This window comes from Plectropomus leopardus, chromosome 9 (assembly GCF_026936395.1).
Source record: "Plectropomus leopardus strain MGB_pleo_1.0 chromosome 9, ASM2693639v1, whole genome shotgun sequence".
NCBI classification, from domain to species: Eukaryota; Metazoa; Chordata; class Actinopteri; order Perciformes; family Serranidae; genus Plectropomus; species Plectropomus leopardus.
Genome location: NC_142184.1, coordinates 16,926,093 through 16,944,450, shown reverse-complemented (window position 1 = coordinate 16,944,450; position 18,358 = coordinate 16,926,093). Strand labels below are relative to the sequence as shown.

Sequence of the window (18,358 nt, the reverse complement as noted above, 5' to 3'; positions counted from 1 at the left end):
GTAGTGTGTTTTTTTATGACTTTTTATTTACAGTCTCATTCATACTTTGTTCATCAAACATACTATATGGACAAAAACTCTTCTGGTTTAATCACAGTAAAAATATAAAAAAAATAAACTCATTAGATAGTCAAACATTTCATGGATAACTGGACGTGTGATCAGTCAGGTAGAGAGTGCAATAAGTGCTCTCAGGGAAATATGTGTGCTCTTTTGCAACACTGGACTTTGTTTACATTGCAGAGGTTGATTCAAGGAACCAATATTTGAGGATCTGTGACACATATCAGTTAAGGTGATTAGTAAAGTAACTTTTCCACAGGGTTCCCATAGTCATAACATTTCCAGAAATGGTTTGAAATTAAAATAATGTTTTGGAAAAGTTTTGAATACACATTGTTTTGGCCATTGTTTAAAATATGTCAATTAAAATCCTCAAACATGTCTAATTTAACGCAAAATATGTTCCTAGCATTGCAAATTTACAGTTGAAACTTCACTATTTTGACTTCATGAGAAATGTTTCACAAATTGCAAGAAAGTATAGTATTTCTATTTCTAATTATCCTAATTACATTTTTAACATTATGTTAATTATTTTTGTATGCACTTGTTAAACTTTCTTTTTCTTTTGTTTGTTTTATTTTATTTGTTCCTAACTAATTTACAGGTAAGTTTTGTGTACTTACTAATTTTTTGCTAGTTTTGGGGTAATTCTTTCTTGTGTTGCTCATTACCTTCTTTCCATATTTTTGAAAGACATCAAGGCAATTTACTGAGGTTTCAAAAGGCTAAAATATTTAAATAAAGTCATGGAAATTGTGTGGACAAATTCAAGGATAGAAAATGTGTAGGAACTATTTCCAGTTTAAACACTGGTTCTTATAACTGGACCTTACTTGCAGAGCTTTTAAGCACAAGAATATATTTCTCACATACATTTTTGAAAGTAATTTTAACATATTATAACAATTTTAAAAAAGTATGGATGAGAGCAAATATTTTTTGGTGGTTCACATAATAGACTATATTACAACACAGTGTTTATCCTCAGATAGTCATGATAGCAGCTGATAACACTGGACACTGGGTCCCAAAAATAGAGCGAAGCTCAACATGTCAGAGGAGTCAGACCTGTGAATACTGACTATTTATACACCAACGTTGTGTTTAAAAGCTGCTGCTCATTTTAATGCAACTTATCTGCAATTTAGCTCAATCTTGAATGCTTTTGGAGCCAATGAGTGGTAATGTAAGGGCAAAACTCTCCAAGGGGGAATAGTCCGGACATCTCAATAACAAATATTTACATTTTATTGATTTTTTGTGGAAGGCACGCATTGGTGCATAATATAGAATGACGGACATGCGCGCAACAACACTTGCATCTGAGCTTCCCCTTACAGTCAACCTTTCACTCCCTCTCTATTCTCTCACACAGGCTATAAATACAGACTCCTATTAGTCCAGTGTTACATTCTCCCACTCAGCCCCCGCCCATTCTCCGTCTCTCACAGCCAGAGAGCTGCAATGACGTATTGCTGGCTATCTCATTAGACGATATCATAAAAAGCCTGTTGCCACAGCAACCGCTCCCTGTATTTCTATGGCAACCAACCGCCATGTCAAGGTGGTGCATTCTCCCCCACTGAAAGGGGAGGAGACAATGATGAGCAATGGAGAAGCCTATAAAGAGGAGGAGGAGGAAGATGGCGAGAGTTGGAACCATCTGACCCCTGCTGGTCACATCTGAGTGCTGCAGGACACATCCTGAAGACGATAAAAAATAGGAATATTTCAAGCATATATTACAGCAATGACAAGTAATAAGTGAGGCTGAGAGAGCGTAGAAGTGAAATTAATATTCAGAGTGATAAACTCACAAGTACAACGTCAGTCTGTCCCTGTTTCCTGAGAATATGAAGCACTGTGTCGTGAACTGTGACAAACAGCCGGCTCTTTGGGATGGACTCTGAGAAGAAACCTGCAGTTTCCAGCTGCTCCACGACACATGCTAATATTTGATCACACAGAAAAGCATGCATGACAATGAGTGACCTTGTGAATGCATAAGACAGAAAGCATTTTGTAATTATAGAAATAAATATTTGAAACGTTTGACTGATGTGTGTGACAGGGAACAATATGGTCGCCTGGTGAGACTTTCCCAATGACATGAGCTCAACCTTCCATTTCGCTTGCTCTATCAGTCTGGACCGACTTGCTGCCACTGCTAACACTTTCCAGATATTAAAATTCAGCCAGGGAATCACACCGTAGTTGACGCTGTACGCAGCCAATCAGGGACTGTGTTGTAGTTGATGATGTAAAATGCAGTCTTGAGGAACAGTAATAAAGTGCCCCAGTAATGAATCCTTAAACCCCCATTAGTATTTCAGTGCCTCCAGTTCCCTTGTCTCAAAGTCAATGGGTTCTTTTAATGTGTTATTGGTTAGAAAAGTTAAATAACATATGGGGTTAACACAAGCTGAAGAAACTTAAATGTTTTGCTCCAAGACATAAAGTATGTCAGTAACTGAACTTTGAAGCTTTTATGTGCTTTAAAAAAGGTGGGAGCTAACAAGTGGCTAAATGAGACTACAGCGCATCATCACGCCAAATCACCTCACTGTGGTGGCGATGTTAAATCATGTGTCTGTAGTGTAGCTCTTTTATAGCTTTTTACTCTAGGCTTCAAAAATCACTAAAATGGCATTCATTTGTGGAGATTATCTTGCTGAACAAATCGTGTAAATATCACAAATGTTTGCTCAACATGGGACTGTTTTTGCAATAATCCAAAATCCAATGGAAAAATCCCTTTTTGGAGAGGGAACCAGGGCGAAGCTAGCAACATCCCTGGGGCACTCTCTGATGGCTCCTGAAGCAACAAGAGCTAACTGGTAACCTTAGCAGAGTAAACACAGCAATAAGTAAAGTTATTGCAGAAATAGAGTCAATAACAACCATTAAACAAGATCAAGAGGATGCACTTGCTAAGTTTCTTGGAGAAGACATTTTTGCCATTCTTTCGACTCGAAATGACAAAAGCTTGATTCATCAACTGGCTCCAATGGTGATAAAGATGTTCCCCGGTACAAATACAATGTTTGTTGTTGCCTCTGATTGCACTAGTGAAGGAAAAGTACAGAGGAACTGCAAAGTTGGAGATTACGACCATGAAGTTCGGTGTTCACAATGTTTCAGACATATAAAAAAGAGGCTGCCAGCTGGGGTTCGGCAGTCAAGAGGCCTGGTGACTGAATGGGAAACGGCGAAATATGCTGGCAGCGCCTGCGTATTGTAAAAACCTCATAGGGATTGTTGTCAATAAGGTACAATGTCACATAAAAATGGTTACTATAAATAAATTGTACTTTCTTAGATATACTGTTACTGTCTAATGTAACATGTCTTTGTATTAGAGGTTAGTGCTAATGACAATATTGGATGAAGATATTTGTCTGTGGAACAGAGTGAAACACTGTTGAGCCCACGTCATCAATGAGGTCTCACTAGGCTAACAATGTGGCGCCACTGAGGCTGAGACCTTGAACATTCATTATCTAAAGCCTCAGTGCTTTGACTGAGGACATTAAATCTGTCTGTGTTTCGTCTGGTGTGCCACTCACCTTGGCAGCCTGCTAGATAGATGTCCAAATCAATCTCTCCAAAGTCCCTGAATATCTGGTAGAAAAGGACATATCACTTTATGTCTTTTTTTTTGTCTGCTATTCATTCTTTAAAAAAATAATGTCGACAAAGTTGTCATCTCTGGTCACTTATTTAACCCTTTGAAACCTGGATCAACATCAGTTTTCTCGTTGACAAGCATTTCAACTTTTTTAAACATGAGCAAATTGGTTTGATTTCTATCAAAACATGGGAAAGAGAGCAAATCATTAGAGAATTATCACATAACTAGGAAAAAATATAAAGAAAACAATATTTATGATTTCGATGTTATACATTTAAAATTAGGTTGCATATATATATATATTGTTATTTTTTCTTTCTTTCTTTTTCCTTTTTTATTGCTAACTTAAAGGTAATTTTCTTGTAACTTTTGTTTACCAGTTTCTTGCTATTTTTGCAGTCATTTCTTGTTTTTGAAAGAAATCAAGCCAATTTGCTCAGGTTTCAAAGGGTTAAACACCTGATGGTTAAATTATTAAGATCCTGGGAGACACATACATTTTTCAAGGTCTTTACAGTGACTGTGTCCACAAAGCTGGTCGTTGAAATGTCCAAGATGATGCTGTGTGTTCCTGATCCGCAGGCCCTTCCTTTTTCGTCATCACTGTGGTGCGACACCTGGGTGATGCTGTCATCACCATGGCAACCCGTGTCTGAATCAGAGTCTGACATGGTTGTGTCATGCTGGTAAGCCCAGTTTACTTGTCCTTTACTGAGACCATTCGCAGTGGTTTCTTTTAGGCTTAAGGCTAGAACGTTTCCCTTACTCTGACCATTCAGTCCTGTAGAGACTTTCCTCTCCTTCATCTCTGAGATTGTGCCATTGGACACATGGGTGACTGCTTTTATCTGCCAGAGGGTTGAAAAATTTATAAGGACTATTACTGAGTTTATATCTATAATTTGTGTAATTTTAAGTATCTTTGAATGTGTCATTTAGAGTATCATACTTGTTTCTTCGCTTCCTTTTGAGCTTTCTTTTTCTCTTTCTCTTGTTTACGCTTCAGCTTTGCATCTCGCTTCTTCTTCGCCGTCAGCAGCTTCCCGATTTCAATTCCACTCTGCACAAAAAAGCCAAGCATGACATTAAAGAGTGAAAAGGGAAAGTGAGACGAGGGAGAGAGATAATGAAAGCAATTATGGGTGCTGTAGACAGTGTACAGGGATTACATCTTGTAATAAAAGACAAGCCTGCACCTAAACAGACATTCACCGACACACACCTTCTCCTGCAGGGCCTCCAAGTACATCTCAGCATTTGTGTAGTAGATAGTTGTAGATGAACGGAAGATTTTAATTCCTGGAATCTCTTTAGCCTGCAGGGACACATCATGAAGCAGAAGAGTTCAGAAACTCACACCCTGTTCCGCTCTCATTTGCACTTTGTTTCTCCCCCAAGTATTGTTTGACTAAATGGACTTCTTCAAACACTTAAAGGCTGAAAGTTGGACTAACTATCCACATAGTGTTCTTGTAGAGGATTTTTTTCTTATTCTTTTAATAATTCAGGTGGACTACCCATTTAACTTTCTGTGGATGAATAAGCACCTAAGCATCTATCACTTAAGACTCATATACTCTTACCTCCTTGTAGGTCTCAGTGTCCAGATACAGGCCAGTGCCTGACACGTGGCCCAGGATAGAGTAGCGGGGCCTTAAAGGTGTTAAAATGACATTGTTACTGTAGCTCTGTGAAAGTCCCATTACAAACTCTTATTGTCAGTAATCATTAGTGGTGTGTAGTTACATTTGTGTCCTGAAGATGACAGTGAGCATGTTAAAACCGATGGAGACAGCCAGACCCAGGTCCAGGTTGAGCAGGATGGTGCTTATGAATGTTACCAGCCACACCAGCTAGATGGCAGCATGAACACTGAAGGTCAGCAGGGTCAAAGTGCAATGCAGGGTTTACATGATATTTAAAGGTGCATCTGAAAAAGTATTTAATCATACCAGATCAACTTTGTTGGTCCTCCACAGCATCGGCACATCCATGAACTGCTTAAACATTCCTTTCAGATTCACAAACACGATGGTGGATAGGACAGCCTGATGAACACAAACACACAGAGAGGTATTCACATATAGCCAAAGACTTGTTGGTTATTAAAACTAGAATTACTGCCTCGTGGTTGTATGCCTCTATGAATCAGTCATGTGACAGTTACAGTTAACATCCATGACTGTGAAAATGAGGACACCTCACACAAATCTTCCCTCTGGCTGCACAGAATCAGTTTCATGATTAGTGTCACCGATTTAGTACTTGACTAAATGTCTCTCCTTCTGTTTCTGAGATGCGATGTTGAGTAGTGGCCGGAAAAGTGTGTTATTAATATTATTGGATCCTATCAAACATTTGTGGGAAATTGTGTCATAATCAGCGAATAAATTCTTGAGGTATAGCCAAAAACATGTTTTGTGAGTTCACAGTGACCTTGACCTTTGAACAGCAAAATATAATCAGTTCATTCTTGACTTCAAGTGGACGTTTGTGCCAAATTTGAAGAAATTCTCTCAAGCTGTTCTGGAGTTGACACATTTACAAATGTGAGACAGAAACAAGGTCACAGCAACTTTGAACAAGAAAATGTAATCAGTTCATTCTAAAGTTCAAGTGGATGTAGGTGCTAAGTTTGAAGAAATTTTCTCAAGGTGTTCTTAAATATTGTATTCACAAGAATGGGACAGAGAGCCAACCTTAAAACATAAAGCCTCTGGCCTCAGATATTGCCAGCGCTGAGGCATAAAAATGTCTGCACAGAGATACAGATCATTAAAGAGAAATGTTACTGCAGAGAGAGTTTTACCTTGGGGAGATCTGAAAAGAGAGAGCCTATTTTCAAAACTGTGATCAGCACAATGATGGATGAAATCACTCCTGCAACCTGACAAAACACACACACACACACTTATTGTACAATTAATGGTGTCACATTGATACGAATGTAATCAGGGTATTTGGTCTGTTTGTGCATACTTGTGTCTTGCCCCCTGTGCTCTCCTGGACAAGGCTGCGAGACAAAGAGGAAGTCACAGAGTAACACTGAAAAAAGCCGCCAACAGTGTTACAAAGACCCAAAGCAACCAGCTCCTGGAAAAAGAGAAACAGCAGGACAGACACAACATTTCATTTTGAAGTCAAAACCCACATTCAGACTGAGATGACCTTTGATTTTGATAATGGGATTTAATGCTATTTATTTTGCGGACTTTTGTGCAATACTGTATGTCTGTAACCTTCGGGTCTAAAACATAGTGTGCTATTCATTAAATACAGCCATATCAATACATCACTGCCAGGCTGAGGGCAGTGCCAAGCATATTTAAGACACACTTGATTGCATAAAGCTTGTTGAGCATTAATGATTCAGCAGGCCAGCTCTTAGAGGCTGTGAGTGTTCCCAGCCTGTCTCTCTCTCTTGAGCAAGATGATCGCAGTCACATGCCTCCGCAAGTGTGTATGTGTGAATAAGTCTGTGTAAGACAGACAAGAATACAGGATTTAAAAAACCCTATATGTCTCCACTTGCAGAATTGTGGAGAACGCACAGTTCGTAGAGGTTCTTCCTTTGTGTGTATCTATTTCCAGGGGAACATTCATCAATTTTTTCAAATTAAATTATTACATGACCTAAAGGCTCTAGCGAAAGGAAGAGAGTGCTGTTCAATCTCAGGTCATGGTTTTGCATAAAAAATTAATTATATGAGGAGAATGAATAAGCAAGAGAACATCTCCATGACAGAGAGGGAAATATATACTTTTCTGTAGTGCCTTTAGACATGCTTGTTTTATGCAACATATATCTACATATCATAATGACATCCACGTCCCCTTAACTTTTGCCAGATGCACAACGAGTAATGACAGGCAAAACTTAACTGCTATCTTGTGCAAAAACAAATGTACGAATGTACAAATATAACAAATGTATGTAAATCTACGCATGTCCATATGTGCACTGTTAGACGTTTAATGTATTATGAACAATTAGATGTGGCCTTGTATAATTACTGGCTGAAATGCATCTTTGGCCTTAAGAGGTTTTGGCGATCAAATTTCAGTGGGTCATTACAATTAGGATATAATTAAGAAATTGATGCTGCATAAAATGACCTGTAGATGAGGACTGTGAAGAAACAAGAGAAACATCTTTTAGCAAAGTGAACAAATGCGCCCCCAGGTATTTTTCATAAGCGTGTCCAAAGAGGCCACTGAATATTTTGGGGTGGCACACCAAAACCAAAACCAGTAACTGAATTTTGGAAAATCTGTTATGCTGCTTTAGTATAAAGGCCAGTTAAAACTATGTTAATATTAAAGTTAAAGGTCCGGTGTGCAAGATTTAGGAGGATTTATTGGCATTTAGCCTTGAGGACATAGAAATCTGAATAACGCAGTTTCACACTCCAAATCATTGTTTATCCAACATTTGTCAAGGAAGGGCTGCTAACTCCAGTGGCTGACGCAAAAACGCTAATGGCCATATATAGAGCCAGTGTTTAGTTGTATAAACATGGTGCACATGACAGGCTCCATGGACAAAAATCCGCTCCCTATGTAGATATAAACAGCTTATTCTAAGGTAACAAAAGCACAACAATTCTTATTTTAACATGATTATACACGAAGGAAAACACATTTATTGTATTTTATTCCATTTCTTCCAATATATGCCATGATCCTGGGTATTCTTTTATAGTTTGGATTTTGTTTTGGGGTTTTCTGTTTGTGTTTTCCTTGTTTCATGTTATTCATGTTTGCTTTCCTGTTTTATTTTGTAGTATCACTCCACATGTGTCATGTCTGATTTTACTTCCTGTCTTTGTGTGTTTTCTCTTCTTAGCGTTTCTCTGATTAGTTTCACCTGCCCCTCATTGGTTGTACAGTCCTCACCTGTGTGTCCTTAGTTCTTCCTGTCTTTGTATTTTTCCCTCCTATTTTCTTTTGCATCTGTCTTTATCAGTCACGTTTGTCCACCCCTGAGTTCATAGTCTTTCCTTTACCCCTGTTCTGTTTTAGTCTTGTTTTCTTCACCCTTGTGTTCCCTGCCACACCTTCGATTGTAAGCCAATCCCTATGTTTCCCTCCTTCTACCTGTGTCCACCTACCCCAGCTGTATCTCATTCTTGTGATTGGTTCCCTGTGTATAATTACCCATGTGTTTCCCTTTTTTTTCCCTTGTCAGTTTGTCTGTGATCCACTGTTTTTGCTGCTGTCCTTATCCCTGAGTTTGTTTGTGATTCATGTTACAATTGTACTTTGTGTTTTAGTTACCTGCTTGTTTTTTTTGGACATTTCCATTGGCAAATTAAGGTCACTTTTCATTTGTACACCTGTCTGCCCTTTTTGTTCTGCATTTGGGTCATCATCTGAACTCATACCTGACAATATATTCCTCTAAATCCTACACACCGGATCTTTAAGGGGTCACATACTGCTGTACTTTGGATTCTTATTTTACAGGTACACAGTCTTGTTTTATTGTGTTAAGTATGTGTATACTGTACTGTGTACTCATCAAATAGATATCTGTTCTTTATAGTTTTAGAAAAAAATGCTTTTTATCAGAGGACTTTTATTTTGTCAAAGTTAAAGACATTTACACCATTGATTGATGCAGATTTAATTGATTGATTTTTGTATTAATGTGATTCAGTTGCCATTCTGGGACACAAGATAAAATTTAAGAATTATTTCTGATAATACAGTGAAATCAAAAAGAAAAGACACATATTGGTGCATGAAAATAATCAGGAACAAGTGTTTAACCCCAGCCCCTCATTGACAAAAAAAAAAAGAAAAATGTTGTTGCAGCTGTCAGACTGTCACGGCTGCAATCTGAATCTGAGATTAAAGAATATAGTGCTTTTGTAATTCATACCCAATAAAATACCCCCTTTTTAATGAACCGAGCACCTGAGTGGATATGTACTAAACAAAACAAAACAAAATAAAAAACATCCACATAGTTCTGAGAAGTTATTCACAGCCAAATCTATGTGAATATCTTCCTCCTGGACTAGCTGAATCATTTTTCCACTGATGTGACAGTCATGCTCGATTGTGAGCGAGCAGAGAGTGAAGTCTAATTTTAGACCAAAGTTTGACTCTTCCCTGTTAGTAGCGAGTCAGACAGGAACAGGGACTCCAATTATAGCTCTCACAGCTGTGTGTGAGTACCACAGTCTGCGTGTTTTCATCCCTTTGAAAATTCAAATATGTGCATGAGCGCGTGTACTCCTCACCTGGTTGCTATCCACCTTGTAGCCATGTTTGAGGGCAAATGTTTTGCCCAGAGAAATGTTGATGGCGTAGCCCACAATGGCCACTGCAAAAGCATCGCCTATCACCTTTGAGAACAATGTGGCATCTGGAGCACGAGGGGCCGTGAGCCTGGAGCAGGAGTTAGAGATGAATGTTTCAGGTTTTAATCCCTTTTATCTCACAGAGTCCTGACACAGGCAGCTCCACAAACAGCTACAGATGTTAGAACAGCTCACAATATCCCAGAGGTTGTTAAAGACTCAACATTCAAAGCAATGTAACTTGTGACTAATGAAGTAAATGCAGAGGTGAATGTCTGAAAGGGACAGTTCACCCCAAAACTTAAAAATACACATTTTTCCTCTTACTTTTAGAGCTATTTATCAATCTAGACTGTTTTGGTGTGAGTTGTTGAGTGTTTAAGATATCAGTGTCTACCTTCTCTCCAATCTCTGCAGCCAATATCTCTAACACTCAACAACTCACACCAAAAATGATTTTGAATTTGAGGTGAACTGTCCCTTTAAACTCCAGCTGCATGTATGACCTTCATACAGGCGTTAATCCTGTTGTTATTTAACATACTTTGAAATACATCTTTCTCACTTTTTCAATACTAACCATACCTGGCCTTGATTTTTTACCAAAAATGGCCAAAATCCCATGAAAATCAAAAGCTAATGTCAAAAACAATAAAGTCTTAGAGTAGCTTGTGCACAAATTACAATAATCTTCTCTTATATCCAATGTTTACACACTGCTGTATGCTGTTTGGGTAACCTCTGCTCACTTAAAGACATTTCCACTGGAAACTTGCACAAACACACACTGTGACCTGTTTCTTTGCAGGATGTGTTACTTGTCTTATCAACAGCTACACATTGTATCTCCACAAACATGAAATGTGGTACTTTGTGTATCTTGTGAACAGTCATGCACCAACAGCTGCCTTGAATCTCACCTCTCCTATTCCCCTCTCTCTTTCATACACACACACACACACACACACACACACACACACACACACACACACACACACACACACAAGATAAACTTACCCACTGGGAATCTCTCCAACCACATCAATGCTGTATTTACTCGGAAGTTCACAGAAGTGGACAATAATCGTTGCTGCTATGATCTGTTAAAAAAAAAAAAGGCACAAGGGATGTTGGTTTTGTAAGCTGGTTGGTTGGTTTTAGTACTTTCAGCCCAAGCAAGCCCTCTTTTTGGCATGCCTAAAAGAAGGTCATCAGTGCCACAGTCCAGCATGATCACTGAGGTCAAGATGCCCCCTGCTGGACTGTTAAATGAACACACCTGCTGAAAGAGTGAAAAAGGAAAGACAGGCAAAGCGGTGGACTTACCACTATGATTTCTATCGGGATGGGCAGTGGCAGCTTCTGTCTGTAGCAGGCATTGACTTCTTTGACAACAATTAGAACAGCCAGCGCAACCAGGCTGACCACCAGCTCTGGCACTTTGGTCTCAGGCAGCAGCCGGCAAATATCCACCAGAGTCTGTGAGAAAAAGAGTGGAGCAGAGACAGGCAGAACAGAGGGAGGAAGTTGGAAATTAAATCTATCTATAGTTTAGAAAGCAACCAAGAGTGCACAGGTTTAGTGATGCCTGCTGGCTTTGCCACCTTGCTCCCCCTAAGAGGAGGGTGTGCACAAAATTGTATAAACTACTGGTATGGAGTTAATATTCTGCCAAAACGTAACAAGTAAAACATGTTTAACAGGTACCCTATGATTTCCCAACAAACACAATGTAGTTTGCTAATGACAATGTTGTTTCGCAAATACAAAATGAACCTGTCAGACAGATACACAACATATTTCTACTACACAATGCTTCAGAAACAAACACGTCATACAAGTACAAGAAAATATATTCTTTTAATGACAAAAAAAATAAAAAAATCATGTGATTTTTGACCTAATTTTTCCACCGTAAATGATATTGGGATTTTCTCACAAATGTCCCAAGTAGTTCTCCCTCCACAACAGCAGCTGATGCTACATGAGCCAATTTAAACAATACACGAGGGAGCCACTGAGGATTACACCCAGTGTTGCCAACTTAGTGACCTTCTTGTTGGATTCCCCCTACTACTGCCTCATAAATATATGGTCTGTACACAAATTGTGGTGCATTGCTTATATGGCTACAAACAGTGCATGAGAACAGTGGAGTATTGTAATGGATGACATACTCACATAAATAAGGGAGAGCGGACCAGTGAAACGTTGCGGCTTGACTCCAAACAGGTACTTGAGCTGGGAGACACATACATGGCACGCTGATCCTGTGGTGTAGCCTCGAACCAGTGGCTCAGAAAGATAGGTGACCACGAACCCAAACCTCACCATACCTAACATGATCTAAAAATAGGAGAAAAAAACAACACAAAAACAACAGAGGTAGTGAAATATGACTTAACCTGGTTGTTCAGTAACCTGATACAGTCACTAAAAGTTTTTATTTTGGTCAAAACTGACGCAAAGACACACCTGAAAGATTCCAGTCAAGACAGTGAGGGCACATGCTATCTGTACTCTGTATGCATCCAGTGCATCGTTGTCCATACTTTCTGTCCCATTAGTGCCATTTACAGAAGTGTTATTGTCTGGTGCCAGCCTCTCCGTCACACTCCCAATCATGATGCTGATCACAGCAAAAGTACCTGAACATGAAAAACACAGGCTTGTTCATTCATGCTCTTTCAGTCATTTTAAGTCACACACACTATCTCACTCACCTATGGAGATGTGTCTGGATGTACCAAAGATGAAGTAGACCAGCACCGGGTAAAGGGAGGTGTAAAGACCAAACACTGGGCGTAAAGAAGCCAGAAGGGCATACGCCATGCCTGGTAAAAAGAAAGAAGAAACAAAGTGCAATTATAGTTACAGTCCAACATTTTGGGAAATATACTCACTTGCTTTCTGTCTTGTTAGAGAGAAGACTGACTCTCACATCCATATTTTTTAAGGATGATGCCGGGAGACAGTTAGCTTAGGTATGCATAAATGCGTAATAAAGTCTTCCTGTCGGAACCTCTAATCTCACTAATTAACATGTTGTTTAGGTGTAAAAACAAAAACTTGTGTTGTGTTTTTTTTTCTGGCAATTTATTTCATGGTCTCGTGCAGTACTGGAATCTTGCAAGGAAACACTAAAAGAAGGAAAGGTCATGACGATGATGACAGTGTTCAGATTTTGCATTGGTGCTAGACTTTGGTGTTTTATTGGAGTCAATAGTGTCCCAGTGATGAGCCTGAAATCCCATGAGACGTTCTGTAGTCTCATTGAGAGACTGCTTGATACAACCTTTGAAAGACACCTAGAAGTTCTAGGATTCACGAGTGGGGTATTTTATGTCATATAACAAAATATGGAAGTCTCTTCAGCTTGTGTTAGCCATAGACTTCATTACAGTCATTTTACCCCCCAAAAAACAGGACTCATACCTGCAGCACTTTAATCCTTTAAAATGACCAGTTTGCTAAGTTTGTGAGGTGTGATGATGATAACCTCTCAGCTTTCTCCACTGTACACATCCAAACATACAAACCCTGCGGCAGATGCATGATGCCCACACTGCAGCCAGAGATCAGGTCCCCGATGGCATTTTCTCTGATGGAGTAATGAGGCAGCCAGCTGAGAACAGGGACCCAGCTCAGCACTGTGTGCTTCAGCCTGGCCACCGAACACCTGCAACAGTCATCCCAGATATTCAGTACACCAAACATACACTGGGCGTACAATTTCACTGTAGACTGCTTCACCGGAGAGCATTGCCTGAAAAGTCACCTAAAATATGTAGGTTGTTAGTTCTAATCTTCTGGTTCATTTTGATGTAATGACATTCATGCAATATTTGCTGAAGAGTAATTAATTCTCATAAACCAAAGCCTATTAATACATTTTGAAATTTTTGATATTTACTATTTTTATTCTAAAAAAAGGGAATGGATATTATAATCAAATTTCAGGTCCAATGTTAAGAATTTAAGTAGAATTGAATGGAGTGTAATATAATACATATAATTTCTTTAGTCCAAAATCACCTGAAAATAAGAATCATCATGGATGTTGTTGTTGTTTTATTGTTGTTTTTTTTTTTTTACTTTAAAATGAGCCATATATATCTACATAGGGAGCAGGGCTTCATCCATAGAGATCACCATGTTGCATTGCAATATTTCTACAGTATGCCAGAACGCACAGCAAACACTGGCTCACAGACAATTGCATTTAGGCGTCAAAAATCCTAAACGTGCTGTTCATTTGTGAAGATTATCTTTCTGAACAAAAGATGCAAGTATCTAAACTTTTGTTTGCCACAGATATTGTTTTCCGCATTACCAAAATGTAATGGAAAAATCGCATTGGCTTTTTAACAAGGGAACCAGGGCAAAGCTAACTTCCACTTTAGCCTGCAGAAAAACTTCACTCCATTTGCCTGGATCTTAAGTTATCAGGGAAAAAAGTGATTTTTTTACACAAAGGACCTTCAAAATATCATGAAATGAAACTTGTGAATTTTAGCACCTGCTACACTTTTTATCAGCTGGCCTTGTGAAACAGTGACACAGTGGATAAGACAGCATATCTATGTGCTACTATTCACTTCTTGTAACACACAGAGTGAAGTAAAAAAATGTAAACGGCTGTCTAAACAAATATTAGATCTTTTAGTTTAGCAAATCAACTGAAATGTCACTGCTTGTGACTGCTTAATATTTGTTTGAAGAGCCTTATATGATGTGTCACAGGTTATCATAAACACCTCTGCCAAAATAAAACTGTGTACTTTGCTCTTTCATTGTCATTCAGCATCTCAGATTAATTGATTGGTCAGCTTTTTTGATCAACACTATCAACACCATTCACATAAATTTGCATTCACCTGCAACAAGCTCATTCATGACTCATTCACTCATTCATGAGTCACTTTTTATGGGTTGAGTGAACAGTAAGACATGCAGTAAAGCCACACACACAATTGCAAGCATGCAAAAACACATTTGCTTCGACAGTGTTGAGGAGTAATTGGTTGAATGCAATAGATTTATGAATTAAATTACAGAATCAATGTTACTATAATCAGTTACAGAGATAAATGTTGGCGATCACATCTAAAGATATTTGTTTTCTTTAATGAATTTGTATGTAGAGTATAACAATGATTCTACTGATTTGCATCTTTTTGTTGTACATGAACAGGCCTTTCTTATGAAAGATATTCTGACTTGTCATAATCGGAAAAGCACAGGTGTTCCTAATAAAATTCACAGCAACAGTAAGCAGAAAATCCTATTACTAGGAACCTTTTTGGGAGAAGCAACGAAATGGAATGCAGCATCATGCATTTCCTTATTCCCATCAGTGCTTTTCTTACTACAACAAATCAAAAGCGCTTCCGTGAAAAAGGTATATGCCTTCTTTAAGCATATTTGCAGACAATTTGAACAAGCAAAGCTTTTAAAATGAATTTAAAGGCAACATCAAATGAGGGATCTATTCTGGAGTGCTGCTTTTGATTGGTCTGCTTGCTTGAATTTGCACTGCCTCCCGTCTGCCAATCAAATCGAAGTGCATTGTTCTTAACAGCCAGAGTCTGTCATCCCTGCAACCATAGATTAAAGGCACAGAATAGTGTCCTTAAATATGGACAACTTTAGGCCTTAATAAAATGTGAACTGGCGAGTTTGGGATTTGCTCTGTTTTGGAGCACACCTCAAGTGGCCATTCAGTGAGCTGCAGTTTTTGGCACTTTGCATTGGCTTCATTTTTCAGCCTTAGAGATTTCAGTTTGGTTGTAACCAATCAACCAGGCCAAGACAGTAGCCATGTCGCAGGACATTAATGACTTTCAGTGCCGGAAATATAATACTGTTTTCCTGCCAAATCAGAAAAGGACTCCAAAATTACTGTACAATATAAACATGAAACATCAACATCAAAATACTTGTGTCAAACCTTTCTGCAGGTTTTAAAATAATTTTAAAAAGTAATGAAATGTGATAAGTTACATTACTTTGATGAAGTGATTGAAATGTCTTTCTACATTTTCAACAAGGTAACTAGTAACCTGTAACCTAATACATTTCAAAAGTTACGTTCCCAGCACTGTCCGCAAACACACACACGCACAAATGCATCCTTTTTGCCAGTTTGTCTCTTTATTTATCTCATTTTTTCCCATTTTTTTAATTTGCATGTCACCCTGCATCTTCTCTGTCTTGTCTTTACCTTAGAGACTCTCTCACCCGTTCACCCAGGGTCGGCTCAGTGGACCATGTCCCCTTTTGTGCCACTTCATCAAGACATAACTCATCTAGGACCTTCCTCTGCACAAAATACTCCCCAGCTGAGCAGTCCCTCTCCTCCATATCCATGTCTGTTGGACCAAAGTCAGCCGACCTCCTTAAAGCCAGGGTCCTCCTTTTCTGCCTGAGGGTCTTCTTAAACAGGAAACACAGCACTTAAACTGTTGTTACAACAAAAGCCAGACAGTAGTGAGCAGTAGTGCAGTGAGAGTGAAGCCTCGTCGTGTTTCGATACTGATTGACAGTGCTTGTTTTTGGACTGTGGGAGTGACTGTTCCTTTCCAGTCCTTATAAGTGAACAACCACCACCCCACATGTCCCTGTCTACATACACACACCTGAAGTAATGTGTGTGTAACCCTATAGTCATTAACTTGGTGAAAACTACAGCTGAAAGGCTGAACTTTGGTAAACACTCCAAACTGTAAAAACTGGTAAAACACTGAGAGTCACATGGAAACACTGGAACTGAGTTGCGTTGTATAATATGTATAAACATTGTTTTTACAGATCTATACTTGAGATTAGAGTTTGTTTTGTAGTCTTTGCCTCTATAAAGCAGGCAGCTCACTGAACAGTGGAACAAACAGTGTTTGTGTGTAAGCGCCAGATTGACTAAAACATCTTATCTTTATAGTTGCCTAACTTTCCTCATTAAGGAGATAAAGTCACAATTTTTTTATTGTCAGCAGGACTGTTGTGACACATTGTGGCATTGCCCAATATGCTTTATGGAATCTGGCAATCGAAAAAAAAAAAGATTTCCCAAAGATTAACTTTATGACGGACAGGAGACTAGCAAACATGTTTGAAGTCGTGATAGCTACCAAGTTCTTAAATTTGATTTATTAAAAACCCCTTTTTCCATCACTAAATCAAACAATTCACTTTCTCTCGTGCTGTGTCTTGCTGTTTTCTGTTAATAACCGCCCTGAGACCATCGGTCGTCGGTCTATGTCAGCCTGGTGGTGAACATCTGTTGCCCTAGTTTTTGCGATGTTGTCAGCCTTTGTCGGCTGTTTTTCAGACATTTAAGCAAGTTGTAATTGGCATCAGAGACAGTGGATCCCATCAGTGAATAAAATCAATCTGAATGACAGTTCAGTTCAGTGCATGAGAAAAGAAAAGGAAGTGAGGAAAACACACAAAGAGCACAATTCAAGAGGGCCTGAGATTGAGACAAACTTGTTGTATTTGGTAAGTTTTGTTTTTTTAGCAACTGAGCTAAAAAGCTGAAACAGTTCATAATTGTTTGGCTTATTTTTCACTAGCACATGGTATATATCATGTTCTTTTAACATCAAGTTGTGTTGTTAATATGCGGACTGGCTAACGTAGGTCAAAATGGTCTTGGTTTCTCTTCTGGTTTCTCTGCCTGCTGGGACAAAGAGTTATTTCCTCTCAGAGTTGCAGTGAGCCATCAGCTGTAGTCTTGGTGAGGAGACATTAGTGACACAGCAGTCGGCCTTTGTTGCCACTAGTTCTTTGATGTTGGTTTAGTTTGTCTGGGCCATCAGGAGACCACTCAACATTTAGTGCAATCCTCTCCTACCATAAGGGGTCAACAGAAGTATAATGTACAATTTTTTCAGATCAGGGGACACGTCAGGGCTGTAATCATTAATGTGGGGAGATGGGGGCGTTTCAGTCAACAGCTTCTGCAACTCAGTCCTCAAGGAGGGTCTGGGGGGGATTTTTAGAGCATGTTGAAACTAGGGTCAGACACTTTAGGTAGTCTGAATGTGACATTTTTTTGTGACAAACAAACACTTTGCAACACCCATAAAAGTGGAAATACCTACTTAAAACTCATTAAATTCTAGTTTTCCACTTTTTAATATTTTTGTTTTGATAATAGGCTATTTAATATTTGAAAGTAATGAAATAGAGAGACAGTGTCTGGCATTGACTGTACTCACAGCAGCTGAGCAGCAGCCTCTGCTGAGGTAGAGCAACACTACTTGCACAAATGATGGCGGTTTGTGGTTGCCTGCCGTGACATAGCATTTTTTTTCTTTATAGTTTTTATTAATATACTGAAAATTCGGGGAAT

The 18,358-nt window shown here is 38.9% G+C and overlaps 1 protein-coding gene across 1 annotated transcript; it reads right to left on the bottom strand.

Moving 5' to 3' along the window:
• Nucleotide 1: 1 nt before the first annotated feature.
• slc26a6l2 (solute carrier family 26 member 6, like 2) lies at nt 2-16,585 on the bottom strand. The gene is made up of 19 exons (XM_042492097.2): nt 16,229-16,585; nt 13,545-13,684; nt 12,729-12,839; nt 12,481-12,653; nt 12,187-12,351; nt 11,332-11,484; nt 11,023-11,105; nt 9,946-10,093; nt 6,677-6,790; nt 6,507-6,584; nt 5,650-5,745; nt 5,444-5,550; nt 5,281-5,350; nt 4,920-5,012; nt 4,647-4,757; nt 4,195-4,545; nt 3,633-3,687; nt 1,884-2,014; nt 2-1,770 (listed from the first exon to the last, which is right to left on the bottom strand). Exons 1-19 carry the CDS (start codon nt 16,372-16,374, stop codon nt 1,744-1,746), a joined length of 2,352 nt encoding a protein of 783 aa, XP_042348031.2. The 5' UTR covers nt 16,375-16,585; the 3' UTR covers nt 2-1,743.
• Between the last annotated feature and the right edge of the window lie 1,773 nt (nt 16,586-18,358).

Excerpts from the sequence above, each read along its gene's own strand:
- slc26a6l2 (XM_042492097.2), bottom strand. The coding sequence starts at position 16,374 with ATGGATATGGAGGAGAGGGACTGCTCAGCTGGGGAGTATTTTGTGCAG. Across the intron at positions 4,758-4,919 it reads TGGAGGCCCTGCAGGAGAAG|AGTGGAATTGAAATCGGGAA; the intron begins GTGTGTGTCGGT and ends TTTTTTGTGCAG. Across the intron at positions 1,771-1,883 it reads GACAGACTGACGTTGTACTT|GATGTGTCCTGCAGCACTCA; the intron begins GTGAGTTTATCA and ends TATCGTCTTCAG.